General features: G+C 70.4%; 1 protein-coding gene across 1 annotated transcript in view; it reads left to right on the top strand.

Moving 5' to 3' along the window:
• The window catches only part of KIF21B (kinesin family member 21B), a 34,373-nt gene extending 9,492 nt beyond the window's left edge, over positions 1-24,881 (top strand). Inside the window, 35 exon segments of the mRNA XM_036016007.1 lie at positions 1,062-1,284; positions 1,477-1,659; positions 3,486-3,635; positions 3,725-3,859; positions 3,969-4,136; positions 4,223-4,338; positions 4,770-4,965; positions 5,503-5,692; positions 6,318-6,381; positions 6,480-6,698; positions 6,955-7,045; positions 7,444-7,567; positions 8,324-8,515; positions 9,987-10,186; positions 10,513-10,620; positions 10,884-10,952; positions 11,292-11,518; positions 11,613-11,760; positions 11,897-12,088; positions 12,183-12,284; positions 12,399-12,564; positions 12,777-12,828; positions 13,015-13,072; positions 13,709-13,781; positions 13,784-13,913; positions 14,006-14,080; positions 15,507-15,620; positions 16,999-17,037; positions 18,581-18,717; positions 18,988-19,168; positions 20,128-20,292; positions 20,514-20,631; positions 20,861-21,031; positions 21,344-21,543; positions 22,705-24,881. Of these exon segments, the coding sequence (XP_035871900.1) occupies positions 1,062-1,284; positions 1,477-1,659; positions 3,486-3,635; positions 3,725-3,859; positions 3,969-4,136; positions 4,223-4,338; positions 4,770-4,965; positions 5,503-5,692; positions 6,318-6,381; positions 6,480-6,698; positions 6,955-7,045; positions 7,444-7,567; positions 8,324-8,515; positions 9,987-10,186; positions 10,513-10,620; positions 10,884-10,952; positions 11,292-11,518; positions 11,613-11,760; positions 11,897-12,088; positions 12,183-12,284; positions 12,399-12,564; positions 12,777-12,828; positions 13,015-13,072; positions 13,709-13,781; positions 13,784-13,913; positions 14,006-14,080; positions 15,507-15,620; positions 16,999-17,037; positions 18,581-18,717; positions 18,988-19,168; positions 20,128-20,292; positions 20,514-20,631; positions 20,861-21,031; positions 21,344-21,543; positions 22,705-22,759 (4,831 nt within the window). The 3' untranslated portion in view covers positions 22,760-24,881.
• Positions 24,882-27,799: the final 2,918 nt, after the last annotated feature.

The raw sequence follows: 27,799 nt of genomic DNA, 5'->3' as shown, positions 1-27,799 counted from the left end.
CGGGACGCCCTGGCTCTGTGGCCAGGAGCCCTGGGCCCGCGGTGGGTCTCACTCGGTTCTTCTCGGGGCGAACGTTGGCTCAGGGAGCCAGGGCCCAACGAGGGGCACCTTGTGAGCGCCTGCTGACAGCGGAGGGCTGCCCCGGCGGGGGGTGGGGAGCCAGAGTGTCAGCACCCGCCCATCCCCCTTCACTGTAGGCACGGAGAGGTGCTGGCTGCCAGTCCCTGCGCATGCTCACTGCCTCACCTCTGGTTGCCACGGCGACGTCGTCATGGCAATGGCTGCTGGGGAGACTCGGGGAAGCCAGGCTGGATGGAGACAGCCCTGTCCACGGCTGACGCCCCCTCAGCCCTGCTGCCGCTTTCCTTCCTTTCTCCAGGAGAGCCCCCCCCAACCCCCGCCAGGGATCTGCGGTGTGGGCCCCTCCTGTGGCGACGGGCTGGGTGTCCCTTCTAGGGGTCCCTCCCCTTCCCGGCCAGCTTGGCTTCAACCTGGTCCTGCAGGACTGCGCTGGGTGGCCCCCTGGGCTCCTGGAGAGGAACCAGAGCTGGTTCCCAGGAAGGTTCCACCCAGCTCTGGCACGGGGGCAGGGCTTCTGAGCCGGAGTGCTGAGCCCCTGGGAGTGGCGGGGCCTGTTCCTCCGGTCCCCAACCTGGCCCCCCCCCACCCCGCCGTGGGGCCTGACAGACCTGGGGTTGGCCCTGTCACGTTGCATTATTCGTCCCCGGACCAGTCCCTTGAAGTCTCGCCACCCCGCTCTCTCCCCTGTGAGATCCAGCAGACAACACACGCCTCACAGGAACACACGTGTTAATATGAACACAGAAAACCCTACCACGCAGGTCCGACAGAAAGCTCACTACATGTAATGCATGTCAGCGGATGCGAACACGGGCAGTGTCGACGCTATTACCATTACCGTTGTGTTTTTGCCAAAGCCGCCTTTGCCCTCTGGGGGGCGCTCCGAAGCTCGCTTCCTTCCCCTCCAGCTGTGGGGGGCCGGCGGGGGGCCAGGCTGGAGGGCTGACCCCGGCTCTCTGCCCCCACCCCATCCCCGGCAGGATCCGGCCGCAGCTGCCAAAGGAGAAGATCGAGGGCTGTCACATCTGCACGTCCGTCACCCCGGGCGAGCCCCAGGTGCTCCTGGGCAAGGACAAGGCCTTCACCTACGACTTTGTCTTCGACCTGGACACCTGGCAGGAGCACGTCTACACGACCTGCGTCCGCAGGCTGGTGGAGGGCTGCTTCGAGGGCTACAACGCCACGGTGCTGGCCTACGGGCAGGTGGGCCCGCCCGCCCCGGCCAGGGCCCTCCTCAGTCCTCCGAGGCTGCCGCGGGGGGAGGGCTGCCGGCCACAGGGACAGCCCCGGGGCGTGGCTCCGGGACTCCCTCGGGGCAGGGCCTGGGCTGGCGGGTCGTGGCGAGGGGACGGGGGGAGGCGCTGGCTAACACATGCCTCCACCTTCGCCGTGCAGACGGGGGCCGGGAAGACCTACACCATGGGCACTGGCTTCGACACAGTGATGGCCGAGGAGGAGCAGGGCATCATCCCCAGGGCCATCGCACACCTCTTCGGGGGCATCGCTGAGCGCAAGCGGCGGGCCCAGGAGCAGGGGGTGGCCGAGCCAGAGTTCAAAGTCAGCGCTCAGTTCCTGGAGGTACCGTGGCCTCACAGGGCGGGCGGGCGGGAGGGACACTTGGGGACCAGGAGACCATGGAAGATGGGCTGTCCTCCAGGGCAGTGGGATGAGGCCAGGGAGCCCTGGAGGCGTCTGTAGGTGATGAGTTCCCCGCTGCTGGAAGCATCCAAGCGAGGGCTGGAAGACCACGCACGGGGTGGGACTCTCAGGGGGTTCCCTGTGTCCGGCGGGGCCTGAGTCAACGGGGCTAGGGGGTCCCTTCAGACCCTGACCTTGGGCGGGTCACTTCAGGACTCTGTGCAACGGGGTGACCACGCGGTTCCTCAGGGGCCGCGAGAGGAAGCACAGGCCTGGCATGTAGTGAGAACTGGGGCTCCCGCCCGCCCTTCCGGCCCCCCGGCCTCCTGCCATCCTGCCCTGTCCCTCGCTGGCGGAGGCCCTTCCGGACCCCCGAGTCTTCTCTGGCCCCAGGAGGGAAGACACTCCAGGAGCGCCCTGCCTCCCTTTGGGGAGATGCCCATGTGCCAGGGCCAGGGGCTGCGGCAGCTCAGGCTTCGGGGCCTGGAGAAGGCCTTCTCGGCGGGTCTCCGGGAAGGCAGTGGGCCTGCCCAGGTCCCCCCCGCCCGGGAACAACCGAACCAGGCAGCTCTGCGTCCCAGCCTCTGCTCTCCCAACCTGGAGACCCCCGGCCTGAGTGCTCGCCCCACCTGCCCTGTGCTCTGCCTGCACCCAGGGCGTCCCCTGTGGGGGGGAGGCCGCTCTAGGTCGCCGAGCCCCGGCCCGGCCCTGCCCGCCGCCCCACAACTGCTCCCTCCCGAGCGCACGGGGCGGCCGCTCTTCCCCGGGCGGCCCTGTAGGGCCGTTGTTTGTGCTGTGTTTGTCTTCTTGTCCTTCTGGACTCTGGACACAGAGGCTGCCTCTGTGGGCGCGTGTCTGTCTGTCTGTCTTGCCTGCTGACATGAGTCTGTATAAGCTCCTCTCTGTTTCCCTCCTTTCTCCACCCGGTCCCCGTGGAGATCCCCAAAGGCCAGGCTGTTCCGTAGGAAACCCACGTCCCAGGGCGGACCACAAGGGGTTAAATGGTGCCAGGTCTGTCCTGACAGACAGACACCAGGGCACCAGCCCCTTTCCGTTTCCTCTTCCCCTTCCTGCGGGTATTTCTGTCCCGTAAACTTACTTACATCTGAGGACGGCAGCCCGCCCCTCCCCCCGCAGGGCTCTGCTGGCCGCTGCCCCCGCTGCCCAGTCCCCCTTCCCGCCCCCCAGCCCCAACGCCCCGCCCCTGAGCCTCCCAGCCCTACAGCAGGTGACACTCCCCTGCTAGCAATTATGAACGCAGGTGTGTCTGAGGCCGAGACCTTCTGAAACCGGCCGACCGGGCCTGGCCAGACCCCCAAACCCGAGTGGTCTCACCAGGCCCTCCCTGGGAGGCTGGGCCTCTTTCCCCCCTGAGTGCAGGGCACACAGCCACGTGCCCCCCACCCCCTGCTGCGAGGGGGTCGTCACCTAGAGCCCCCCCCTCCTGTGTCTGGAAGCACATCCCCACCCCAACTTTCCCAGGCAGTCACAGAGTAGGATTTGCCCAAGTCACAGGCGTCTCTTCATCTATATGTGGGACCCGGGGCCCCTCATCCCCTGTGGGTCCCCAGTGTTTTGCCATAACTGCTGGGGGCGGGGCAGCCTCAGCACCGTCCCTCCCCGGGCCCAGATGCCCCCACCCCTGTCCGGGAGAAAGTGGTGGAGCCCGGAGCCGCAGCCGCCACGGCCGTGGAAGGGGGCCGGTGCACAGGCAGGAGAAGGGCCCGGGGCCCCAGGAGCCCAGCAGCTGTCCCCTCCCCACCCAGCTCTACAACGAGGAGATCCTGGACCTGTTCGATGGCACCCGGGACCCCGACGCCCGCCACCGCAAGTCCAACATCAAGATCCACGAGGATGCCAACGGCGGCATCTACACCACGGGCGTCACGTCCCGCCTGGTCAACTCCCAGGAGGAGGTGAGCCGGCGCGCAGGGCGGTGGGGGCTGGGGCACCAGGGAAGCCAGGGGTCGCCCGGCCGGGCCCTCACCTCCGCCTCCCGCCCCAGCTGATCCAGTGCCTGCGGCAGGGCGCCCTGTCCCGCACCACGGCCAGCACGCAGATGAACGTGCAGAGCTCGCGTTCCCACGCCATCTTCACCGTGCACGTCTGCCAGATGCGGGTCTGCGCCCAGACGGAGCTGGTGAGGAGCGCGGGCCCCGGGAGGGGGCGGGGCCCGGGAGGGGGCGGGGCCGGGATCAGCAGGCGCGCGGAGCCCTGAGCCAGCGGCCGCCGCCTCCCTCCCGCCGCAGGTGGCCGAGACGCTGCCCGGGCTTCCCGAGGCCGCGACGCCCAGGAGGGAGTTCGAGACGCTCACGGCCAAGTTCCACTTTGTGGACCTGGCCGGCTCCGAGCGGCTGAAGCGGACGGGGGCCACCGGCGAGCGGGCCAAGGAGGGCATCTCCATCAACTGCGGCCTGGTAGGCGCAGGGCCGGGGAGGCGCGGTGGCTCGGGGGCCGCGCCGGCCCCCCAGTGCCTCTCCAGTGCCGGGGTCTGTCTTCGCAGCTGGCCTTGGGCAACGTGATCAGCGCCTTGGGGGACCAGAGCAAGAAGGTGGTGCACGTGCCCTACAGGGACTCCAAGCTCACCCGGCTCCTGCAGGACTCGCTCGGGGGCAACAGGTACCCGCCCACGCCCAGGGAGGGGCAGGAGGTGGGGCAACCCGGGAAAACAGGATGTGAGGGTTGAAGTGTGAAGGCCCCGGGGGCAGGGAGACCTCCCGCTCTGGGCTGCGTGGGGTGCCGGCACCTTGAGATACCCCATGACCTTTGGCCAACATGGTGGGACTGAGTTTCCTCATCTGCACAACAGGGGGCGCAGTCCTAAAGGCAGTGAGGGGGCCCAGATAGGGCGCGAGAGGGGAGACGGTGAGGGGGCGCCGGCTGGCGCTCCAGCGCTGACCCGGCGCCGTCTCCCTGCGCTGTGGGCGGTCCGGGTCCTCCGGGCGTTATGGCTGCTGGGGGGAGGGTTGTGGCAGGAGCTCGGCTCTGAGGCTTCTGGGGACACCTGCCGGCCCCTGGACCCTCACTCCACCACCCCCCCCGCCCCGCAGCCAGACCATCATGATCGCCTGCGTGAGCCCCTCGGACCGGGACTTCATGGAGACGCTCAACACGCTCAAGTACGCCAACCGCGCGCGGAACATCAAGAACAAGGTGGTGGTGAACCAGGACAAGACGAGCCAGCAGATCGGCGCGCTGCGGGCCGAGATCGCGCGCCTGCAGCTGGAGCTCCTGGAGTACAAGGCGGTGAGCGCGCCTCGCGCGGCCCCGAGGCCGCACGGCTGCTCTGCGCGGTGGCGTCTGCCTGTCTGCTGTGTGGGCCCCGGGAGTCCCCTAGACCTCGCGCGGGAGGGGGAGGAGAGTGGGTGGGACCACATGCGCAGTCCGTTGTGCTGGGTGGGGCAGGGGCAGGCCCAGGAGGGAGTTGGCCCTACTTCCTCAGCTGGTCAGAGAGGGCTTCCTGGAGGAGGCGGCCTTTCCCCTGGAATTGGTAGAATGAGCGGGACGTCAGCAAAAGCAAGTGGAGCGGGCGTTGTAGGATGAGAGTTTGTGGGGGTGGGAAGGGGAGCCGTGGAGAGGAAGGTCGAGGCGGCGCGGGGTGAGGCCTGCGAGGGCCGGTCACAAACCCGGACTTTCCCGTCCTCACGGGGAGCCCTGCACGCAGGGTTTCCGAGCACGAGAGGCAGGGGCTGTGTCCTAGGAAGCCCGGGGCACCGGGGGCCACGGCCTGCCGCCCCTCCCCTCTCCTGGGGGCCCAGCACCTGACTCCGCCCCTCCTCCCAGGGCAAGCGGGTGATGGGGGAGGACGGCAGCGAGGGCTACAGCGACCTCTTCCGGGAGAACGCCATGCTGCAGAAGGAGAACGGGGCGCTGCGCCTGCGGGTGAAGGCCATGCAGGAGGCCATCGACGCCATCAACAGCCGCGTCACCCAGCTCATGAGCCAGGAGGCCAGCCTGCTGCTGGCTAAGGCCGGTGAGTCCCTCTCCGCCCGCAGCCGGGATGCGGGGTGGGCGGGGCCGGCCGAGCAGCTTGCGAATCAGCTCCAAGTGCTATTCCATCCGGTCAGTTGTGACTTCTTGTGTGGACGGCAGACAGTGCCGGGAGGGTAACCCTCTCTCCCTGCCCTCCCCTCCCCTCCCCGCTCCGGCCCCGCTGCCTGGAGCCTCCGGGAGCAGCTCGTCCGAGCGTGTGCTCCCCGGGGGGGTGTGCCTCCCTGCACACTCCCACGCGTGTGGCGACAACGCAGTCTCTCCTCCTCGGCGCCAGAGGTCGGGTGTCCCACGACCTCCCCTTTGCACCCAGCGCTGTGCTTTAAATCCTATGAACAACCCAGCTTTTGTAAATGGCCGTGCCCCGTCTGTGGCGGTGAGGAACTGTGCGTGGTGACCGCCCAGTCCCTCCGGAGGGACGCTCGGCTGGGTCCAGTGTCTCGCCGTTACTCACCTGCCCGGGCAGACCTGTGCACAGGGCAAGCCTTTCTGGACGCAGACCCCTCTTTGGGAGAGGCCGGTGCATGCGGCCCTGCGGCGGTGGGGGGGGCACAGAGGCCAGGCCACCGGTTCAGACCTGAAGGTCCTTCTGTGACTTCTCCCCCCAGGGGACGGCAACGAGGCCATCGGCGCCCTGATCCAGAGCTACATCCGGGAGATCGAGGAGCTGCGGTGAGTGGGCCCGGCACACCCGGGCACAGCCTGGCACGCCCGGGGGCCCTGGGCCGGGCCGGCCTGGCTCACGCCGGCCGCCCCCCGCCTCCCCGCAGGACGAAGCTCCTGGAGAGCGAGGCCATGAACGAGTCCCTGCGTCGCAGCCTCTCCCGGGCCTCGGCGCGGGGCCCCTACGCCCTGGGTGCCTCCCCGGCGGCCCCCGGCTTCGGCGGCAGCCCGGCCAGCTCCATGGAGGATGCCGCCGAGGTGATCCGCCGGGCCAAGCAGGACCTGGAGCGCCTCAAGAAGAAGGAGATCAGGCAGCGGAGAAGGAGGCGAGTGAGCGCCCCGGGGTGGCCCCCCCCCTGGGGGGTCGCTGCCCAGGGCTGCCCGGCGACTCCCTGAGCAAACCCACCTGGCCTTCTGGCAGAGTCCCCGCCATGCCTACTGCCGCCCCCCGGGGGGAGAGGGAGGGTGGGGCGCCTCCAGTGAGCTCTGGGTGGGCCTCTCCCACCCCGCCCTCCCGTCCACCGCCCACCCCTTCCCAGGCGGGTGTGGCCCCCTCACCGGCCTCCCCTTGCCCCCGGGCAGCCCGGAGAAGGAGGCCTTCAAGAAGAGGGTGCCGCTGCAGCAGGACAACAGCGAGGAGACGGATGAGAACGAGGACAACGAGGCGGAGGAGGTGAGCCCGCCCGCGGCTCCCGGCTCCTGGTTCGCCCGCCTCTGCTGGGAGGGGCCCCAGCGCCGCCGTGTGCGTGGAGGGGAGGGCCAGGGGCCCCCTGACAGTCTGCCCGGGCACCCTGTGTGCCTCCAAGCCTGTCTCCCACCTCATCCCAGTGCAGGGAGGGGGCTCTGACCAGGCTACTGGGGGGCTGGGTGGCTCTCTTCCAGCATGGGAGTGGGCCCAAGGGCCCTGTCTGAGAGCACCCTGACCCCCAGCCTCCTGCCGTGCCTGCCGTGTGGTCTGGGCTGGCCTCTGCCTTGGGCGCCCTGCAGCCCTGAGGCTGGAGCCAGCTCCTGTGGGGGGCGGCGGGGGGGGGGGGCGCCCGCCAGCCCACCCTAATGGCGCTTGGTGCCCAGGAGGAGGAAGAGCCGGACGAGAGTGGCTGTGAGGAGGAGGAGGAGGAGGGGCGTGAGGATGAGGATGAGGACTCGGGCAGCGACGAGAGCCTGGCCGACTCGGACTCGGACGCCGAGGGGAAGGGTGCGTGTGCCCTCCGGGGCCCGTGGAGCTGCTCAGGGCACCCTCTTGTGGGCAGAGCCACAGCCGGGTGCCCCCAGGGTGAGGGCGGGCCCCCGAGTCCTCAGGTCTCAGAGACGGTGGCTGTCTGGAGCCTAGAGCCTCGCACATGACAGCAGCAGCCACGGCAGTGCAGCGGCCAGGACCCCGAGGGCAGCGCCTGCCTGCCGGGCTCCAAGCTGAGCCTGACGCCTCCACGGCCCGGCTCTCCCGGCCCCCCAGGGCCCCTGCGAGAGCTGTTGGGGGCTCGCCCCACCTTACCAGGAAGGGCGGGCTCGGAGGGGTCAGCGTGTCTGCACGGTGCGGTCTCTGCAGGGCTGGGCCTGGAAGGCAGGTCTGGCTGCTGCTGCGGTCCCCTCCATGGGGGACTCCGGCTCCCTCAGCTCCGCCCCGCTGCCATCTCAGATTCGGGGCCCAGCAAGGTGCGCCCCGTTCCCTCTCCCGCCTCCGCGCAGCCTGCCCCCGGGTCGTCCAGACGTGGGGATGGTGGCCTCCGGGTCAGAGCAGGAGTGCCTGGACCACCCAGCCTCGAGTTTCGGGGGCCTTGCATTAACTGAGTCCTCCCTCTGGCAGCCCCTGCCCACCGCGGCGCGTGTCACTTCCTCCAGCCTCCAGCCTCGGGGCAGCGGCTGGTGGCGACTGACCGCGGAAAGCCCCCGGCCCCCTCCCGCCGCCCCCACCCTGGCGCCGCGGGTCAGGCTGGTGGTCTCCGCCCCACAGAGGTGAACTACCAGGCCGACCTGGCCGACCTGACCTGCGAGATCGAGATCAAGCAGAAGCTGATCGACGAGCTGGAGAACAGCCAGCGGCGGCTGCAGACGCTCAAGCACCAGTACGAGGAGAAGCTGATTCTGCTGCAGAACAAGATCCGGGACACCCAGCTGGAGCGCGACCGCGTGCTGCAGAACCTCAGTGAGGCCCCGCCCACTGCCCGCCCCCGGGCCCGCCCACTGCCCCAAGGGCCCCGTCCCCGCGCAAAGCCCCACCCACCCCCTGGCCTCTTGGGGATTTACCTGGTTTCCCGCAGGGGGCTGGGACCTTGCCGGTAGTCAAAGGGTTCTTCTGTGTGACTGCAGGTCTATGCCACGTTTTAAATGATTTTTATTATTTTACTGTCATCTTACGTGTTAGAGGCCTTCGCGTCCCCAGGCACACGAACGTGACGCCTTCCGACCTTTCTCCCTGCGCTCAGTTCCTGGGGAGTTTTCCCCTGAACCCCTGTACACGCCCGCCGCTCCCACTCCGCCCTCCTTACGCGGCTCTGCACCCTGCTCACTCCCTGACTCATATGAGGCGAACCCCGTGACCTGGGCGCGTCAGGCAGGGATAAGTGTGGCAGAAAGCACACAGCAGGGAAGGAAGGCGGGTTGGAGTCTGAAAAGGGCAGCCCTGGAAGGCTTCCCGGTGCCGGTGACGTTTGCACAGAGGAGGAGGTGACACGGGGCTGGGGCAGAATGAGTGCAGGGAAGGGCGTTCCAGGCGGAAGGAACAGAAGGCGCCAGGCCCTGAGGCAGGCATCTGCCTGGCCGCTGGCAGAAGGCCGAGGGCACCAGGGGCTGGAGCGCGGTGGGAGGGGCAGTGGCAAGATAGGAGGTCAGAGAAGCACCTGGGGCCAGGTCCCGTCCGTCAGGGTGAGGGTGTGGCCTTGACTTCTGGGGGAGGGGAGAAAGGCCTGGCCTTTTGAGAGACGGGCTGGTTGTGAATTCTAAGAGCATTCTGGAAAGATCCCTCGGGCTGCTGGCTGGGGGAGCGAACGTGGGCAATGCGACGAGGGTCCCGGGAAAGGCAGCTTGGGCAGTGGGAAGTGGCCAGTTGTGGGCGGGGTTTGAAGGGCGAACATAGGCTTCGTGGATGGACGGCTGGGGGACGTGGCCACGGGGGGGCTGAGGATGCCCCTGGGGTGTGAGTCCTAGAGGAGGAGGAGGGGGGGGGGGAATGACGCCCGCTGGGAGGAGGAAGGCTGCAGGGCTGGGGGCGGGCCCTGAGGTGGCTGTACCTCTCTAGGGGAGTGGTCTGCAGCGCAGTAGGAGGGGTCGGGTGCAGGTCAGCCTGTTCCCCTGGCTCCGGCCCCCATCGCTCTGTCTTTCTCTGACTCTAATCCTCTGACTGGCCCTTCCCTCCAGTCGTGGGTCACAGCCTGCCAGCAGGAGGGTCTTCAGGGCCCTCCGGGGAAGCTGGTGGCCAGGGGTGTGGTGATTGTAACATGAAAACGCCGGTCCAAGCCCGTGGCGTGCTGGGCACAAAGGTCCCTGGGTGTCCTCCAGCCTGGCCCTGGCATTGTCCAAATCAGAGAAGCAGCTGTGGAGGGCGGCCCTGCAGGGGCCCGGGGCCCAGGCCCCGGGGACGCCGCCCTGACGCCGCTGCCGCCATGTCGCCGCTGCAGGCACCATGGAGTGCTACACGGAGGAGAAGGCCAACAAGATCCGGGCCGACTACGAGAAGAGGCTGCGCGAGATGCACCGGGACCTGCAGAAGCTGCAGGCGGCACAGAAGGAGCATGCGCGGCTGCTGAAGAACCAGTCCCGCTACGAGCGGGAGCTGCGGAAGCTGCAGGCCGAGGTGGCCGAGATGAAGAAGGCCAAGGTGGGCGCCTTGGGGGCGGGGGCTCCGCGCCCCGCAGCCGGCAGTCACGCCGTCCCTGCGATGACCGGGCCTGGGGCCGGGCACTGGTCCGGGGTCCCCGGGGAACCCCGCTGCACGCTGCCCCCTGGGGGAGCCTCATCACGTCTGCAGCAGTGGGGGCCGGGGCCGGACCTGGCTGGGCCAGGGGGCCCAGGAGATGGGGCAGCTCAGCCCCTGCAGGGGAGTGGGCGGCAGCGGCTGCCGGTCCCCCGCCCAGCGTCCTCACTCCCTGCAGCGTGTGGGCCGCCTGCTCGGCCCTGTCCCACCACCCCCTCCGCCTGCCCCAGGTGGCCCTGATGAAGCAGATGCGCGAGGAGCAGCAGCGGCGGCGGCTGGCGGAGACCAAGAGGAACCGGGAGATCGCGCAGCTGAAGAAGGAGCATCGGCGACAGGAGGTGAGGGCCCCCACCCCACCTGGTGCGGAGCCCTGCGGGCTCCTGTGCAGCCCCGCCTTGCACAGGGCTGGGATGAGCCCCATGGTGACGGTGACGGGCGGGAATGTGCCCAATGTCACTGGTCGAGAGGCCAGAGAAGTGCCCGTGCGGAGAAGGGGGCTGCCGTGACCTCTGGGACAACGGCCGAGCTCCAGGGGGCATGGGGTCAGCAGGCGGAACCCCGAGGCCTGGCCCTGAGTGGGGACCCCCGTGTCCCCCCGCAGTTTCAGATCCGAGCCCTGGAGTCCCAGAAGCGGCAGCAGGAGCTGGTCCTGAGGAGGAAGACCCAGGAGGTGAGCGAGGCGCCTTCCTGAGGACCCCCCACACCCCCAGCGAGCGGCCCGGGGTCCCCCATCTCCAGCAGGTGCAGGTGCGGCCTGGGCTGGGGCTGGAGAGCCGGCTACAGGCCCTGGTCCCAGTGCCCGTGCTGTTCTTTCCGGCCTTAAAGGGCAGAAGTCTCTCTCTCTCTCTCTCTCTCTCTCTCTCTCTCTCTCGTGCTCACCCCTCACACACGGGGACCCCTTCTCAGCCCAGCCCAGCCCAGTCCAGGACGGAGGGGCCCCTCCCCCTACCCGGACATTCCCTGGCCTCTGGGTGCGCTGCTCACCAGGTCCCGCGCTCCGTGCCCCCAGGTGTCCGCACTGAGGCGCCTGGCCAAGCCCATGTCTGACCGGGTGGCGGGGCGCGTGGGGCTGAAGCCGCCCATGCTGGACTCGGGGGCCGAGGTGTCGGCCAGCACCTCGTCGGAGGCCGAGTCGGGGGCCCGCTCCGTCTCCAGCATCGTGCGCCAGTGGAACCGGAAAGCCAGCCACTTCCTGGACCACCCGGCGTCCAGCGGCCACGGCGCCCGCCCGGCCAGGTGAGCGGGGCCTGGGGGTCGGGGCGGGGCCGGTGGGAGGCTGGCCCCGGGAGAGTCCGCCCCCCGCCCTGACCCACTGCCTCACCGGGTCCAGGAAGAAGTTCCAGAAGAAAGGGGCCGGCCAGAGCTTCAGCAAGGCTGCGCGGCTCAAGTGGCAGTCGCTGGAGCGGAGGGTCATCGACATCGTCATGCAGCGGATGACCATTGTCAACCTGGAGGCCGACATGGAGCGACTCATCAAGGTGGGCGCGGCCCCCTCCCCCACAGCCCCCGCTCCTCGTAGCGGCTCTGGAATCCAGAGCTGCTGGGGTCCCCAGAGGCCCGGTGATGGGGGGGGCAGGGCTGGCCAGCACCCTGAGGCGCCCCTCCCGCCCCCAGAAAAGGGAGGAGCTGTTCCTCCTGCAGGAGGCGCTGCGCCGGCGGCGGGAGCGGCTGCAGGCGGAGAGCCCGGAGGACAAGGGGCTGCAGGAGCTGGCCGAGGAGATGGAGGCGCTGGCGGCCAACATCGACTACGTCAACGACGGCATCTCCGACTGCCAGGCCACCATCGTGCAGCTGGAGGAGACCAAGGTGCCCCGGGGCGGGGGCCGCAGGGGCGCCGGGGGCGCGGCGGGGGCCGTCGGGTGACCGCAGCTGTCCGCGCCCGCCCCCCGCCCCCTCCCAGGAGGAGCTGGACTCCACAGACACGTCCGTGGTCATCAGTTCCTGCTCCCTGGCCGAGGCCCGCCTCCTGCTGGACAACTTCCTCAAGGCGTCCATCGACAAGGTGGGCACGGCTCGCCCCCCCAGGGGAAGCAGGGAGGTGGGGGCGGGGACAGGGTGCCCGCGGTCCCCTGGGACCCCCCCGGGAGGCTCACCCGGGCCCGGCTCCCTGCCCCAGGGGCTGCAGGTGGCCCAGAAGGAGGCCCAGATCCGGCTGCTGGAGGGACGGCTGAGGCAGACGGACGTCGGGGGCTCCTCCCAGAACCACCCGCTCCTGGACGCGCTGCGCGAGAAGGCGGAGGCCCACCCGGAGCTGCAGGCGCTCATCCAGAACGTGCAGCAGGGTACTCGGGGCGATGGGGGGAGCATGAGGCGGGCCGGGCACGGCCTCCAAGTCCCTGGGCGCTTCCAGGGCTCCCGGCCCTGACCCTCCGGGGACTGCGCCTGCCCAGAACCCGGCCAGAAGCCCGCCCGATCCCAGCGGGCGGGACGCGGGAGGGGACCCTCACTCGGGGGCCTCTCACGCCCCGATCCCCACTTCCCTCCCCTCCCCCAGAGAACGGCTACGCCAGCACCGATGAGGAGGTCTCGGAGTTCTCCGAGGGCAGGTGAGGCCCCCCGCCCGCCCAGAGTGAGCCCCAGCTCAGCGCCCCCGGGGCTAATGGTTCAGGGGTGGAGGGAGCCCCAGGGGCCAGGGCGCAGCCTGGGTCGGGGGCTCCTGGGGCCCAGGTTGAGGTCCCGGAGGGCCGAGGGGAGGCTCACCGGGTGCTGGCCTCCCTCTGCTTCGTCCTCAGCTTCTCCCAGTCATTCACCATGAAGGGTTCCTCCAGTCACGACGATTTCAAGTTCAAGGTGAGCCCCCTGGGACAGCCCGGCCTCGTCAAGCCTGGTCCGCGCTCCACGGCTCTGCCCTCACCCCCAGCCCGGACCCAGCGCTGCCTCCAGCCAGGGTGGAGGCCCCGGAAGGGTCTAGCCTGGGGTCGGAGGGGTGGGGGGCCAGGTGTGTGACCCGATACAGCCCGTTCCTTCTGGAGGGCGAGGAAGGTGGGAGGAGGGGCCAGGGCCACTGCTGGGCGACATCACCAGAGCCAGGGTCCCCACTTTCAATGTCTCCCTCTTCCCCGCCCCTGACCTGAGTCAGAGACAGACTGGGTTCCTGGTTCCTGTATATGTGTAGATGGCGGCCCGCCAGCGGGGCCAGCAGCGAGGGGGTCTGTGTGCCCACAGGGGCCCGGTTAGTGGGCTGGGACCGAGAAACGGCTCTGAAGAGAGGCCGGTGCAGGGGCGGGGCGAGGGGTCAGCTGGGGAGCGGCTGTTTGCGCGGTCCGAGGAAGCTTGGGGAACCCATGTGTGTGGCTCGGAACTCTCCAGAAGCCGGGAGAGACGGGCTGTGGGCCATGCCCTTCCCAGACTGCACCATCCCCCCCCCACCTGCCCGGCCACCGGCCACCCTCATGGGAAGTCGGTCCACTGGCACCTCCGTTGCAGGGCGAGCCCAAGTTGTCCGCCCAGATCAAGGCCGTGTCCGCCGAGTGCCTGGGGCCCCCGCTGGACGTCTCCACCAGAACATCACCAAGTCGCTGGCCTCGCTGGTGGAGATCACGGAGGACGGCGCGGGCTTCTCCCTCCGAGACCCCCTCCTCCGGGACAAGGTCTCGCGCACCGTCAGCCTGCCCACCCGAGGCAGCACCTTGTAAGGAGGGCGGCCCGGCGGCGGGCTGGGGTGGAGGCGTGGGGGGGGGGGCAGGGAGCCGGGCGGCGCCTCACCCGCCCCTTCTGCTCCAGCCCCCGCCAGTCCCGAGGCGCCGACACCTCCCCCCTGACCCGGAGGAAGTCCTACGACCGGGGACAGCCCGCCAGGTGAGAGCTCGTGCCCGCCGGACCCCCGTCCTCCAGACACCCCCCAGACCCCCGCCTGGGCCTCGGCAGCGCGGTGGCCACCACTGTGGGGCGTTTCAGTCCGGGCCAGACCGAGTCGCTCCCCGAACCCCACAGGCGCCGCCCCGCCCCGTCCGGAGTGGTGGGTTCAGGACCGTGACCTCCATACGCACCTAGATCTGGGAGCCGGGCCGAGGCTGACAGTGTAGGGCGGGGGTGCGCTCCGCGTTGGTGGGCTGCCCTTGCCCGGACGCACTTCAACCCCTTTTGGGGTCCGTCTGGTCGTGTGAGAGGGAGGAGTTCGGGCATTTAAAGACAACGCACGGAGGCCAGGGCAGGCCGGGGAAGTCTGCGGGGGGCGGGGGGGCGGCCGCTCCCTGGCCCGGCCCTGGGGGGCCTCTGCAGACCGCTGGTGCCTCGGGGGTCCTCTGGCGTGTCCCTGAATTCTCAGGGACACCGGGTGGCCACCCCAGGTCACAGCCGAGGAGTGGGAGGGCGGGGTCTCAGGACGTCTCCGCCTCTGGCCTTGGGGGGAGGCAGGGGGACTCCCCCCAGTGCCAGCCGCCGCCCCCCCCCCACCGCCGGTGCCTCGCAGGGCGGCTGGCCACAGGTCGGGGTGGCAGGAGCGCTCCCCCCTGGGGCTCACCCCTGCCGCTTCCCCGTGAACTGTGAGGACGCAGGGCCGTCCGAGGGACCAAGGCCAAACCCGGGTCGGAGCGTCCGGGGGCCAGAGCAGGGCCATGCGGTCGGGTCCCGTCCCTCACAGCAGTTCCGCCTGAAATGCTCACGTCCCGGCGCTGAGTGGGCCCCCCTTCCCAGGGCCTCCGGTCACGGCCTTTTCATCGGCCAGTCAGTGCCAGCCCTCGCACCGGGGGGCGGGTTTCTGCTCGAAGACACTTGGTCCGAGTGCGCCCCTGATTCACTAACTCGGGCCTGGCGCTCCGGGAGCGCACGGGTTTCCTCCGGGAGGCCGTCACAGCCCCTCCGGGTCGGGGACACGGGACGGCGCCCCCCTGGGGCCGTGTGAGCAGAAACCACCAAGGAAAAGCGTGGATGTGCAAGCACCGTGGCGTCGAGGAGCCCGCAGGAGGCCGAGTGCCCGCAGGGTGGGCGGAGGCCACGGGCCGGGGGTGTGACCTCACCGGGCTCAGCCAGCAGCAAGGGTGGCCGGGTGCGCCGGTGTCTCCCCACCGCCCTCCGGTCTGCGCTGACCACGAAAGCGCGGCGGGGTCATTTCCGGACTACAGGCGCGTTTCAATGAGGCCGGGGAGCCAGCCTGGAACCGGGGAGCCGCGTGGGCGGACGGGCTGTCTGGGAGAACTCGGGGGGCTCGGCTGGACGTGGGGCTTCGGGCCGGGCTGCGGTCCCTCGCCGACACCGCTCTGTCCCCCCACCCCCCGCTCGCCAGGTCCGCAGACGTGGGGTCCACGCCGCCCCCGTCCCCTCCCACCCGGCCACGCAATGACCGCAACGTCTTCTCCCGCCTCACCAGCCACCAGAGCCAAGGGTCGGCGCTGGACAAGTAAGCACCCGGCGGCCAGCTCCGGGGGGAGGGGTGGGCGCCTGGGGCGGGCCGTGGCTGCCCTGCCCTTTCCGTCCTGACCTGGGACGCTTCGGTTCCCGGAGCGCTGGGGGGTCTCGGGGGGTCTCGGGAGAGCACACGCACAAAGCCACAGGGCTGGCAGGGACACTCCGGCACCCAGTGGCACCCCCAGAACCGCCCTTGAAGCCTCCTCAGCTGAGGCCCTGATTCCATGACGCCCCCTCCTCCAGCTCCACCAGCCCCCCCCCCCCCACCGGGACGGCTCAGAGGCTGGTCGGCTCGCCCCGCGGGGGCGGCCCCTGCCGGTGGGACGGTGCTGAGAGTGGGCCTCCCCGGCACGGGCCCCCACCCCCTCGGTCTCACCTGGGCCGTCAGCCGGCCGTGGGGACTGTCGCCCCCACTTGACACAACAGGAAATGGGGCAGCCCCCGAGAAAGTGCCAGCACTGGGCGGGGCACCCGGGGCTGCGGCCTGCGCTGGCCTGTGTCCACAGCAGGGGACTTGGCCTGGGGGAGGGGCCTGTCCCCCAGGAGTTCCTCTTCATGCTCCTCGCCGGCCCTGCCGTGAGAGACATGGAGCAGGCTGGACAGTGCCGGTCCTCACCCCGGTGGGCCTCTGGCACCAGCCCTGCCCACGGAAACGCCCCTTCTGGGTGCACACATGCTCCGCCCCCGCCCACCCTGGCACAGGCTCCCGCTGTGGGGGGGGGCACCCCGAGTCTGGCCCACCCCAACCAGGGCGCCCCCCATGCCTTTACAGCGGACAGGCCCCTTTCTCAGAAGCGGTGTGAGGTGGGGTGGGCTCTCGCCGTGCCAGCTGGCGGTCAGTCGTCCAGCCCGAGGTCCTCCCCTCAGGATCCGGGTCTTGGGGCTCATGTGAGGTGCACAGCCAGCTCCTAGTACATCCCTGTGGGCGCTCCAGGGACAGTGGGCGCTGCTGTAACTCAGTGAGTCCCTGAGGAATGGCTGGAAGCTGCCAGCCCCCCGACGGGGGGAGCCGGCCAGTCCCCACACTGCCTAGTGGGATGGGCGCCCCCAGCTTGTGCGATGGGGCAGTGGGAGGGATTGGGACCAGCAGACAGCCCAGGAAGGGGTTCCCCAGACCGGAGGCCGGCGCTCAGCAGCTCCCTGGACCCCTCCCCACCCCACCCCACCCTGGTCGCGGAAGACTGTCCCCAGCTCCAGGCCAGCCGGTCCCCAGCTCCTGCCCCCTGTCCCTCAGCGCTCGCCTTGTCCCTGTGCCTCCCCGCTCCGCTGCCCTCCGAGAGAATAACCGCCCTCTGACCTCCCGCTGCTGGCTCCGCCCCTGTGTGTCTCCCGCCCTCCCCCTAATCCAGCTAATTTTCTGCCCCACCCAGGTCTGACGACAGCGACTCCTCTTTGTCGGAGGTCCTGAGGTACACACCGACGGCCGGCCGCATGCTTGTCCCCAGTGCCCCTCCCTGCTCGCTCCCCAGCCCCTCCCGCCTGCATGCACCCCCGCCCTCCGCATGCACCCCGCCCTCAGCATGCGCCCCACCTCTCCACCGCCCCCCCATGCCCCTTCCTGCCCTCGGTTCTCCTCTCAGGGTGGCCGCACCGCCGGCTGGAGCTGGGGGCTCGGGAGGGCGTGCACGTGCTTGTCCCAGGCCCCGGGCCCTCCTCCCTTGCCGCCCGGGTGGGGTCGCGCAGCATGGAGTCTGGGCCAGGCTGGGCTGGGCTCTGCCCAGGAGCGTCGGTGGCTGTGCCCAGGGTCCCGGTGACTCGCTCCGTCTGTGCCAGCGTGGGCACACGCAGACCTGGCTCCGTCCCCCGGACCGGGAGTGCTGGGGCTCCCCTGTCCCCCGCCCACCCCACACAGCAGCCCCCACACAAAGGGCCACGGCTGGGCTGGGAGCACCGGCCCACTCTCCGGACGTGGCCCCCGCTAACCACTGGCCGTGCCCCCACCCCAGGCATGAGGCCCCCTGCCACCCCTCCTGCAGAGGCCAGGGCACGGCCCCCCCGACCCCCCCCGCCATGCTAGCCAGCCCCCGGTCTCACCGAGGCGGGTTTACTCATTAACATGCTGCCCACAGCTCCTGCCCAGCCGCACAGCTGGGCCCAGGGCCGGCAGCAGGGAGCTGGGGGTGTGTGGGTGGGGGCGTCTCTGTGGGCGGCCCTGGCTGGCAGCTGGGCCTGTCTGATGCTGTTCTCGGCATGGGGGGCACTGACTGGGTCCCCGGGGCCCTGAGAGGCCCTCGGGAGGCACGTGGGTCACCCCGGCCTCAGCGTTCCTGTCGGGGGCAGGGTGGTCTTCGGGAAAGCGCCGGGCTGTGTTCTCAGCGGGGGCCTCATACCCACAGGCCCTCCCTGGGGAGCAGCCTCCACCCGCAGCGTCTGCCGTGGGCCGATGCGGGGACTGTGGGGCTGGGAGGGGCTCCCCCGCACCCGCCAGGGGCCACAGACCCCTCAACCCAGAGCCGAGCCCGGGTCCCAGAAGGGGACCTGTGTGAGTGACAGGCTCAGGTCCGACCGTGCTGGTCCGAGGGGCTGTAGGTGGGGTGCGTGCGCGTGCGCCCCCCTGCGTGGGCAGTGCCCGCCTGAGGCGGCCGCTGGCAGAGGGTGCGGGGGCGCCCCGGGCGCCCCCCCGCGGGTCCCTCGCCTGCCTGGGTGACCTGCAGCAGCATGGGGCTACCGTGAGGGTGCAGCGGCCCCCAGCCCTGGGACCTGCTCCCCCCACAGCGCCAGCGGGAGCTCCCCGTGCGCAGGGCAGGGCAGGGCGCTCTCCCGGAATCCCGGAGGATGGGGCAGCACCCGCCCTGCCCGCGCACCTTCTTCCCGGCACCACACTGCTGGCCCCAGCCGGCGTCTCTGGGGCCTCCTCCGTCGGGCCCAGGCCCCCCCCTCTGCCGCGTCCCCCTCTCCGCCTGGGGTGGCACCCCCGGCTGACGGCCGCCCTCTCTCCCTCTGTCCTGGAAGGGGCATCATCTCGCCGGTCGGGGGAGCCAAGGGTGGACGGACGGCCCCGCTGCAGTGTGTCTCGATGGCCGAGGGCCACACCAAGCCCATCCTCTGCCTGGACGCCACGGACGAGCTGCTCTTCACGGGGTCCAAAGGTGGGCGGGGCCCGGACCGGCGGGGGGCGCCCTTGTCTCCCGGGTCTGGGGGACGTGGGGCGGACTCGCCTGTGGCCTGGTCTGGCGACCCCTGCCTTGGCCCCAGGCTCCCATCCCTGCCGCCCCCGGGGCCTCTGCCCGCGCTTCCTCCCCAACCTTCCTGGGCCGCCTCTCCCCGGGTCGCCCCCACCCCCGGGCCTGGAGCCGGCCCCCAGCCTCGGGCCCACTGCCCCTGACGCCTGTCCCCTCCCCATGGCTCTGCCGCCACAGACCGCAGCTGCAAGATGTGGAACCTGGTCACGGGGCAGGAGATCGCGGCCCTGAAGGGCCACCCCAACAACGTGGTGTCCATCAAGTACTGCGGCCACTCGGGGCTCGTGTTCTCCGTGTCCACCTCCTACATCAAGGTGTGGGACATCCGGGACTCGGCCAAGTGCATCCGGACCCTCACGTGAGTGCTCCTCCCCGCAGTGGGCCGGCCCGGGGCCCCCACTCGGCACAGCCTGACGCTGAGGGATGAAGGAAGGGACACCCCTGGGCTGGGGGCGGCGTCCGGGGCAGCAGTTTGGAGGGGCCTTTGGCCTGGCCGGCTGCACCTTCGGCCCAGCCCCCCGAGCTGCGCTTGAGTGGAGAACAGAGCCGGGGAGCAGGGGGAGCCCAGCAGGCGGCAGCCTGCTGCATGCTGGCCCCCTGCCTGCAGGACCAGCCCGTGTGGTCCCGCCCCCCCCCCCCCCCCCAGCCTCTGCGCCCGGGCGCTGGACCCAGAGCGGGGCCAGGGGTCCTCTCGCACCTGCGCTGCCCGCTGTGGTCTCTCTCGGCCTCCGGTTCTCTGAACGGTGGACAGAGGACCTTCAGGGGGGCAGAGGGGTGCCCTGCGTGACACAGGAGCGAGGGGGCCTGTCGTGGCACCTCTGTGCAAATCCACGGAACGCGCCACGCCGAGAGTGGCCCTGCTGTAAACTGTGGGCTCTGGGCGGCCATGGCGCACCCGTGCCCGGTGGCCGGCTGAGACAAACGTGCCAGCTGGTGGGGGTGTTGGCCGAGGGGGCGGGGCCGGGGTGGCAGGGAGTGCAGGTCAGAGTGGGCGCCTCCTGCTCCGCTCCACATGGAGGCCGGGGGAGCAGGGGGGCGTGTCCCCCCTTTTGACAGAGGAGGGGCCTGAGGGCCAGAGAGGTTCCCACAGGACCCAGCCTCAACCCCAGGGTCACGACTCCGTCTGACAGTCTCCGGGCCCCAGCTCAGGCAGACCGGAGGTCGGGGCGGGTGCTTGGGTCCTGCTCTCCCCTGGGTCCCACTCATCCTGCCTGCCAGTCAGGGAAGGCTTCCTGGAGGAAGTGGCCAACGGGCCTGCTCTGAGTGGGGCCTGACTGGTGCTTTATCCCTGACCGGGCCCCACTTCCTCCCGGGCAGGTCCTCGGGCCAGGTGATCTCAGGGGACGCCTGCGCGGCCGCGTCCACCCGCACCATCACCAGCGCCCCGGGGGAGCACCAGATCAACCAGATCGCCCTCAGCCCCTCGGGCACCATGCTGTACGCCGCCTCCGGCAACGCCGTCCGCATCTGGGAGCTCGGCAGGTCCGGGGCTGCCGGGCGAGGGGGAGGGGGAGGGTGCGGCCGAGGGAGGGCACGCAGGTCTCAGAGCGGGGGGCTGCCCCAGGGCCGCAGGTCCCCGCTGTGGTCCTGCTCCCCGCACCCTCCGAGGCCCCTGGGGAAGGGCAGCTCTGCCCGGGGAGGAGAGGTGTGTCCCTCCCAGGACAGACACGCTGACCCTCCTGCCCCTCTGGGTCCTTCCGCAGGTTCCAGCCCGTCGGCAAGCTGACCGGCCACATCGGGCCCGTGATGTGCCTGACGGTCACCCAGACGGCCAGCCAGCACGACCTGGTGGTGACCGGCTCCAAGGACCACTACGTCAAGGTACCCGAGACGTTGGGCGTCTCTCCCTCTGCTCCTCCCTCTGCCCCTCCCCTTGCTGCCCGGAGGGCACCCGTGAAAAATGTCAGGACCTCTGGCCACACAGTGGACAGCGTGCCCCGAAGAGGCCAGAGCCGTGGGCGGGAAGTGCCGGTCCGCCGCGTCTCCTGGGTTGTCCCAAGGCTGCACCGGCGGCAGGTGACTCTGGGGCCTCCCTGCACCCGCCCTGCAGATGTTCGAGCTGGGGGAGTGCGTGGCCGGCACCATCGGCCCCACCCACAACTTTGAGCCGCCGCACTACGACGGCATCGAGTGCCTGGCCATCCACGGGGACGTCCTCTTCAGTGGCTCCCGGGACAACGGCATCAAGAAGTGGGACCTGGAGCAGCAGGAGCTCATCCAGGTAGGGGGACAGGCAGGGGGACCAGGGCAGGCGCTCCCCGCACGCAGCCCAGGCCCGAGGGCCCCCAGCCTGCCCACCCTCCACCTGCTCCAACCCCTTGCCCTGGACTGGACCGTGAGGCTGGCCTCTCCTCCCGCCCCTGGAGCATTCGTTTCCCCGATCCCTCCGAGGGCTGGCGGGGGTCCCTCTAGGGCAGGGTCTTAGGCCCGAGCCTGGGGAGGCTGGCAGACCCTCGTCCAGGGCCTGCCTGCTTGGGGACACCGGAAGTGTGGGGGGGTCCTGGCCCTGCGTCACCCGCCTGTCCTCCCCCAGCAAATCCCCAACGCGCACAAGGACTGGGTGTGCGCCCTGGCCTTCGTCCCGGGCCGCCCCATGCTGCTGAGCGCCTGCCGGGCCGGCGTCATCAAGGTCTGGAACGTGGACAACTTCACGCCCATCGGCGAGATCAAGGGCCACGAGAGCCCCATCAACGCCATCTGCACCAACACCAGGCACATCTTCACCGCCTCCAGGTGGGCGCCCGCCCTCCCCGCGTGGGCAGTGGCTGGGGGGGCTCCCGGGGCAGGGCCTGGGCGGGGCCCAGTGCCTCACCCAGCAGGCCCCGCCCCCTCTCCTCACTCCTGCCCGGGTGTCCTCACTCACAGCGCAGCTGGGCCCCCTGCAGGGCCCCAGTGCCTCACCCAGCAGGCCCCGCCCCCTCTCCTCACTCCTGCCCGGGTGTCCTCACTCACAGCGCAGCTGGGCCCCCTGCAGGGCCCCAGTGCCTCACCCAGCAGGCCCCGCCCCCTCTCCTCACACCTGCCCGGGTGCCCTCAATCACAGTGCAGCTGGGCCCCCTGCAGGACCCCAGTGCCTCACCCAGCAGGCCCCGCCCCCTCTCCTCACTCCTGCCCGGGTGTCCTCACTCACAGCGCAGCTGGGCCCCCTGCAGGGCCCCAGTGCCTCACCCAGCAGGCCCCGCCCCCTCTCCTCACACCTGCCCGGGTGCCCTCAATCACAGCGCAGCCCAGCCGCCCCCAAAGCCAGCTCTGGTCCCTGTCCAGGGGGCGCCCAGGTGCTCTGTCCCGAGGGGAGGCACTCACGGAGGTCTCTTCTCTCTCCTTCTCTCTCCTTCTCTCTCCGCACGTGCCCCCCCTCCGCCCGCCCACTCCCGCCTGTTCCGCCCCCCCGCCCCCCGTCTCCCCCACAGCGACTGCAGGGTGAAGCTGTGGGCTTACGTCCCCGGACTCACCCCCTGCCTTCCTCGCCGGGTCCTGGCCATAAAAGGCCGCGCCACCACCCTGCCCTGACCCCGCCTCCTCCCGCTCCCCCCTCTCCCCCTCTCTCTCCACTTCGGCCTGAGCTGCTTCTCCACGGTACGAGACCACCGCTCCTCTGTGCTGCTCTCCTCCGCCCCCCCCTCCGGGCCGGAATGGCGGGGCGACCCCAGGACGGGGGGGGCGGCCAGGCCGCGGGGAGCAGGACGGGCGGTCAGGGCTGGACCAGGCCAAACCGCTGTAGGGAAAAGCCAGTAGGAAAACACGGGCCCCTCCCCCGCCCAGCACCCTGCACCCTTGTCCTCACCGGGGCTCGGCCCTGAGCCCTGGCCACGTCTGGGTGTTTGGGGAGCAGTGGGGGGCGGCCAGCCGGGCCCAGGCTGAGGGCTGACCAGCCACTCGCTGTCCACCCCCCAGTGACCTGACAGTGAAGCTCTGGAGCGTCCGGCGGTTACCCCGGGGCGCCCCCTAGGACTGAGGTCAGAGGACAGCCCCGGCCCTTGGCCCCAGCAGCCCGCACCACACAGAGGGGACGCCGCGGCCGCGGGGCCAGCTGCCCTGGGGACAGGGTGTGGGTGGTGGCCACGCCCCCCACCCCGTCCTCCTCGCCCTCCCTGGACCTTCCCACCATGGACGCCGACCCCCGTCTTGGGGGCAGACATGGGGGGGATTTAAGCTGTGACACCGGAGGGCATTTCCCCTCTTGCTCCTCTCCTGCGGCCCCACCCCCCCTGCACTGGCCACACTGGCCCCTGCTGAGCTGGCCCAGCCCTTCCTGGAGCCCTGGGCCCGGGGGTGGCCCTGCAGGGGGGGCGAGGCAGCCCCCGCACTCCAGCCCAGCCTCTGGACCACGGCTCCCGCTGCGTCTGAGCCCTAAACATCGTCCTCAGGTAACCATGGAAACCGTGTTGGCAGCTGGGCCCCCAGCGCCTTGGCCATGAACCCCCACTCTCTGCTGACTCTGGCGACCCTCGGGGACCCGTGCCAAGGGCCGAGGCGGGGCTGCTGGAAGGACTCCCCTGGGCCGAGGCTCAGACGGGCTTCAGTTATTTATTCTAGCGTTCGCTCTTGCCTCCTGGAAGCTGACTTGAAGTTTCTTCCACGTGCTCCGTCCGTCCCTCTGCGCTGGGGGCCAGGAACCCACCAGCCCCCTCCCTGTGGCCGTGCAGGGGAGGGAAATGCCCCCCTCGGCTGTGCAGCCCAGGCCGTCCCTGCAGCACCCCAGGGCCCCCCGTGCACCCGGTCCCAGCTGCCTGGAGGTTCCAGTGCCTTCCTCCGCCCACCGGGCCCGGCGCCCGCCCTGGGCAGCCCGACACCAGCCTCGCCGGGGGGAGGGGGGACAGCACCACCTGTGTCTTCTCACGCCTGCTGCCCTGGAAGGCAGGGTGCCCCGCCCAGAGCCCAGGGCCTGCCAGGGCCCCCTCCCCAGAGTCCCTCCTGGGCCACGTGGGCAGCAGCTCGGGGGGCCGTGGCCAGCAGGAAGCCACCTGATGGTCCCCAGTCCCTCCCGTCCTCCCCTGAAGGGGCGGGAAGTCCCTCACTCCTTCCCTCTGTTGAGTATTCAGGAGACATTCTCAAGCCTTAACACTGGCGTGGGCCGGGGCCCCCTCCGGGAGAGCGGTGCCGGGTTCACCAGGGGCTGGGGGCTCCGCCCAGGGATGGCGTTGACCTGAGTGCGGCCCCTGCTGGGGCACCTCGGCATCCACGGCTCCTGCGCCCCGGCCTGTGCTCCGCTTCAAGGACGCTTCTCCACTCGGTGCTGCCCGCCTCAGTGTGGGGCCAGGAGCCCAGCCCTGCTCAGAGGACGGGGACCCGGGGCCCCCCGGCGACGGCTCTGTTCGCCCCGGCACCTCCTCCGTCTGGCTGGGGTGCCTCCGCGGCCTGGCCCAAGGCAAGCCTGCCCCGACAGGGAACAGCACCTGCTGGGGCCGGAGCGACGCAGCCTGCCCCCTCCTGCCCCCACCCTGCTCGGAGCCCTCCCCAGTCTGAGAATGCTGCTCTGCGCGGGTGGCCCCGCTGGACGCAGTGGTGACGTCTCCGTGAGCCTCTGTGCAGGCTGGACGCGCCCTCGTGGGCCCCTAGGACCATCTGTCTCCCACACTGGACCCTCCCTTCCAGCCGCCAGGGGTGCCCGGCAATGCCCCCGGGTCCGTCCCCGCCCCGGCCTCTCCCCGCCTGAGCTGGAAGCGCCGACCCGTAAGGAAGACTCGCCTGCCTGACTTCGCAGGCTGCAGAAACAGACAGACTGCCCCCACGTCACCCCGTGGCGGGGCGGCCGGCGTCCTGCTGGGGGGGCCCTGTGGCCCGCCAGGTGCCCCCCCCCCACCCATTGCCGATGGCGTGCTACCTCACCGCCGGCGGCTCTGCTGTCCCTGCGCGGCACCGACCTGACACTTGAAGTCTCCCTGAGCCGAGCCCCGCAGCGGTGGCAGCAGCCCAGCCCCTCCCTCGTGGGGCCCAAGGTACTCGGCTGGGGGCCGGCCCCCCGGCCTCGTGGCACAAGCACCCCCGTGTTGGAAGCACAAACTGGTCGTGGTTTGAGCACAAGGCAGGTGGCCCGTGCTCTCTGGGCCCAGGCGGCTCCATGGGACATGGGTCCGTTTCGGGGGCCGGCCCTCCTCCCACCAGGGCCCACTCCGATGCTGGTCATCGTCCTCGTCCTGTCCTGTGGCCCTCGGAGGGCGTGAGGCCGGGCCGCTGCGGGCTGCCAGGCCATGCGGGAAGGCCTGGCCCGGGAGGAGCACCCTGCCTGCACCCCACACCCCCAATCTTCTCTTGGCTGAGCCCACGCTGGGTCCCTGTGAGCCTGGGCCCGCACTTCCCCCCTCCCCCGTCTCTGTCATGGGGTGACTGGTCCCCCCAGGGCAGCTGGGAGCCAGCTCCACACCCGCTGTCCCGGCCCCTCCCCTGCGGCCGGGGCTGGGTGCGGCCCCTCCCCTCCGGCATGCTCCGGCCCTGCCAGCGTCTGTGCGCGAGTACTGAGCTCCTCCCGACCGGGCGACCCAAGCCTGCGTCCTCGGCCCCCTCACCATCCCAAACGGGCAGCTGCGCCCTGTGCTCCCCACTGGGCGCAGCCCCCGGGCCCTCGCCACCCCCTCGGTCGGTCGGTGCAGGGAAAGTTCTGTCTCTCCCAGGGCACCCGCGTTCTCCCCCGTCCACGCCCCTCCCTGGCTCCCCGGCATTCAACCAGCCCCAGCCCAGCCACGCCCCAGGGCCCCAGGGCCCCAGTCCAGCCCTTGGCACCCATGTCCCAATGAGGGCCTTGCACGGAGGTGGACGCTGCTCTGCGAAGAAGAGCCGAGGGTCTGAGAAGACCTCGGATGTGAATCGGGGCCCTGCCCTCCCCACCAGCTCTTTCCAGCCGCCGCCCCGGGCTGGGCCTCGGGGGCCACGGGTGCGGCCCCCCCCTTCGGGTGCTCTGCGGCCAGCACAAGGTATCCATAGGTTTTGTACCTCTGCCCGCGACTGTACATATGTATGAAAGTTATTTAAGCCTCACGTTGTACATTTCCGCCCCTAGACCGGATGTGTGTGTGCCCTCAGGAGTTGTCCCGAATAAAACCCGAATGGCTGTCACCTGCCGCGGTGGGGTCCCTGGGCCTGCCGACCGGACTGGTGGCCCTTCTCGGGGCAGGGGGCGGCTGGCCTGGTGAGGGTGCCCTGGGCGGGCCGGGGGGGGGGCTGACCCGGTTCCGAAGGGGCAGGGCGTGTCACGTTTCCCCGACACCCGTGTGCTGCCTCCCGGGATGGGCCCACCTGGGCCCCCACCGGGCACCGCGTCCGGCTCTTCACTGGGTCCTCTCTGCCCTGGGACGGGCGGGGTCCTCGCTCTCTGAAGTGAGAGCACTCGGAGAGCAGGTGGCTTGTGCAGGGTCACAGCTAGTGAGACGGCCAGGGTCAGAACCCGGACCCCGGACCTGCCGTCCCCGCACCCCTGTCCAGTCGGCGGCGGGGGGCCCGGAGGACGTGCTGCATGTGTGGGCGCCAGGTCCCTGCCTCCCGGCAGCGCTGAAGAGGGGGCGGAGAAACACGAACAGCTCTCGGGAGGAAACAGCTCCAGCCCCGGCCGGTGGGGCTCAGCGGACTGAGCTCCAGCCTGAGAACCAAACGGTCACAGGTCCCATCCCCAGTCGGGGCACCTGCCTGGGCTGTGGGCCAGGTCCCCAGTAGGGGGCGCGGGAGAGGCCACCACACATTGACATTGACGTTTTCCTCCCTCCCTCCCTCCCTTCCCCGTTCTCTAACAATAAAAGAAAAATTACGAAACATGAAAGCATAAAAGCAAACCCCGCTCCACACTGGCCTTGGGTCCCCGTTCTCAGTCAGGATTCTCCAGTGCTGTTTCAAAAACTCACATCCCCTCTCCCGTGAAATTCTCCTGTGCTCCACCTTCCACTCCCATTGTTCTGACACAGAAATAGCGCGGAGTTGGTGAGACGCCAGGCAGCCTGGAACGGGCACCGCACCCCATGGACACGGGAGTGGGGCTCCGGGACGCAGCCACTGCGGCCCTGGGGCGGCCTGTCACGGGCGCTGTGCAGGGCACGTCCCTGATCGTCGGGGCCTGAGCCTCAGGGTCCTCCGCTCCGGGGTCCTCGGGGATCCCGCTGCCTCGTGCACCCGACTCCCTCTTGTGAAGACCTCCCTGCAGCTGAGTCCGGGCTGGACGATTTCGCCCGGCGCGTTTCTGCACCCCCAAGGGGCGTGTTGTGGCCCAAGATGCTGAGCACGCACTGAATGAGTGAGGGGATGATGAGGGAATGGGCCGTTTCGGGGGGCTGGGGCGTGACAGGTCACTGGACCCCTGAGCCCCCACCCCCAGCGGCTCCCGAGAGGCTGGCCCATCCTCTGGGAGGACAGGCCGGGGCAGAGCAGGGGGCCAGTTCCGCCCCGCCACCAGCCGGCTGGTCACTGCTTCGTGCCCCAGACAGTAAACCCCGGGGTGGCCTTGTCCGTCCACACAGTCCCTGCTCGTCATCTGGGACCGAGGCTGTGGCCACGACGGTCCAGTCGGGGTTCCGGAAGTCCGAAGCGCAGAAGTAGTTGGCGGGGTGTGGCGGGGGGGCTTCTTGTCCGCAGATGCAGGGGTCTTGGCCCAGGAGAGGGGACCTGGGCCCCCAGGGAACGCATGGCCGCCTCACTGCCCACCCCCCGGGGCTGCGGGCACCCTAGGTGGCCTCGGAGGACACCGTTTCTGGGGACCGGCGGAGCCACGCCCGGGCTCCCCACCCGCTCGTTGTTTTTCAGGGCCCTGCCCTGCGGGACAGGCACCACTGTTGACTGTGGGGGTGACCCGGGGTGCGGGGGCGAACCCAGCAAACAGGGGCCTAGGGGCGGCTGAACCCATCAGGGGCTGGGGAGCCGACTTCAACCAACGGGTTCCTCCCCGGGACTGTGCCCTTCCCCTCCCCCACCCCCGCCCCCACCCTGCCTGAGTGTTCCCCGAAACGCTGGTCTTTCCAAACCCAGGACCCCCGGGGTCCTGAAGATGCCAAGGCACTTGGGGGCAGGG

This window comes from Phyllostomus discolor, chromosome 15 (genome assembly GCF_004126475.2).
Source record: "Phyllostomus discolor isolate MPI-MPIP mPhyDis1 chromosome 15, mPhyDis1.pri.v3, whole genome shotgun sequence".
Taxonomy (NCBI): Eukaryota; Metazoa; Chordata; class Mammalia; order Chiroptera; family Phyllostomidae; genus Phyllostomus; species Phyllostomus discolor.
This window is presented reverse-complemented; position numbering and strand designations above follow the sequence as displayed.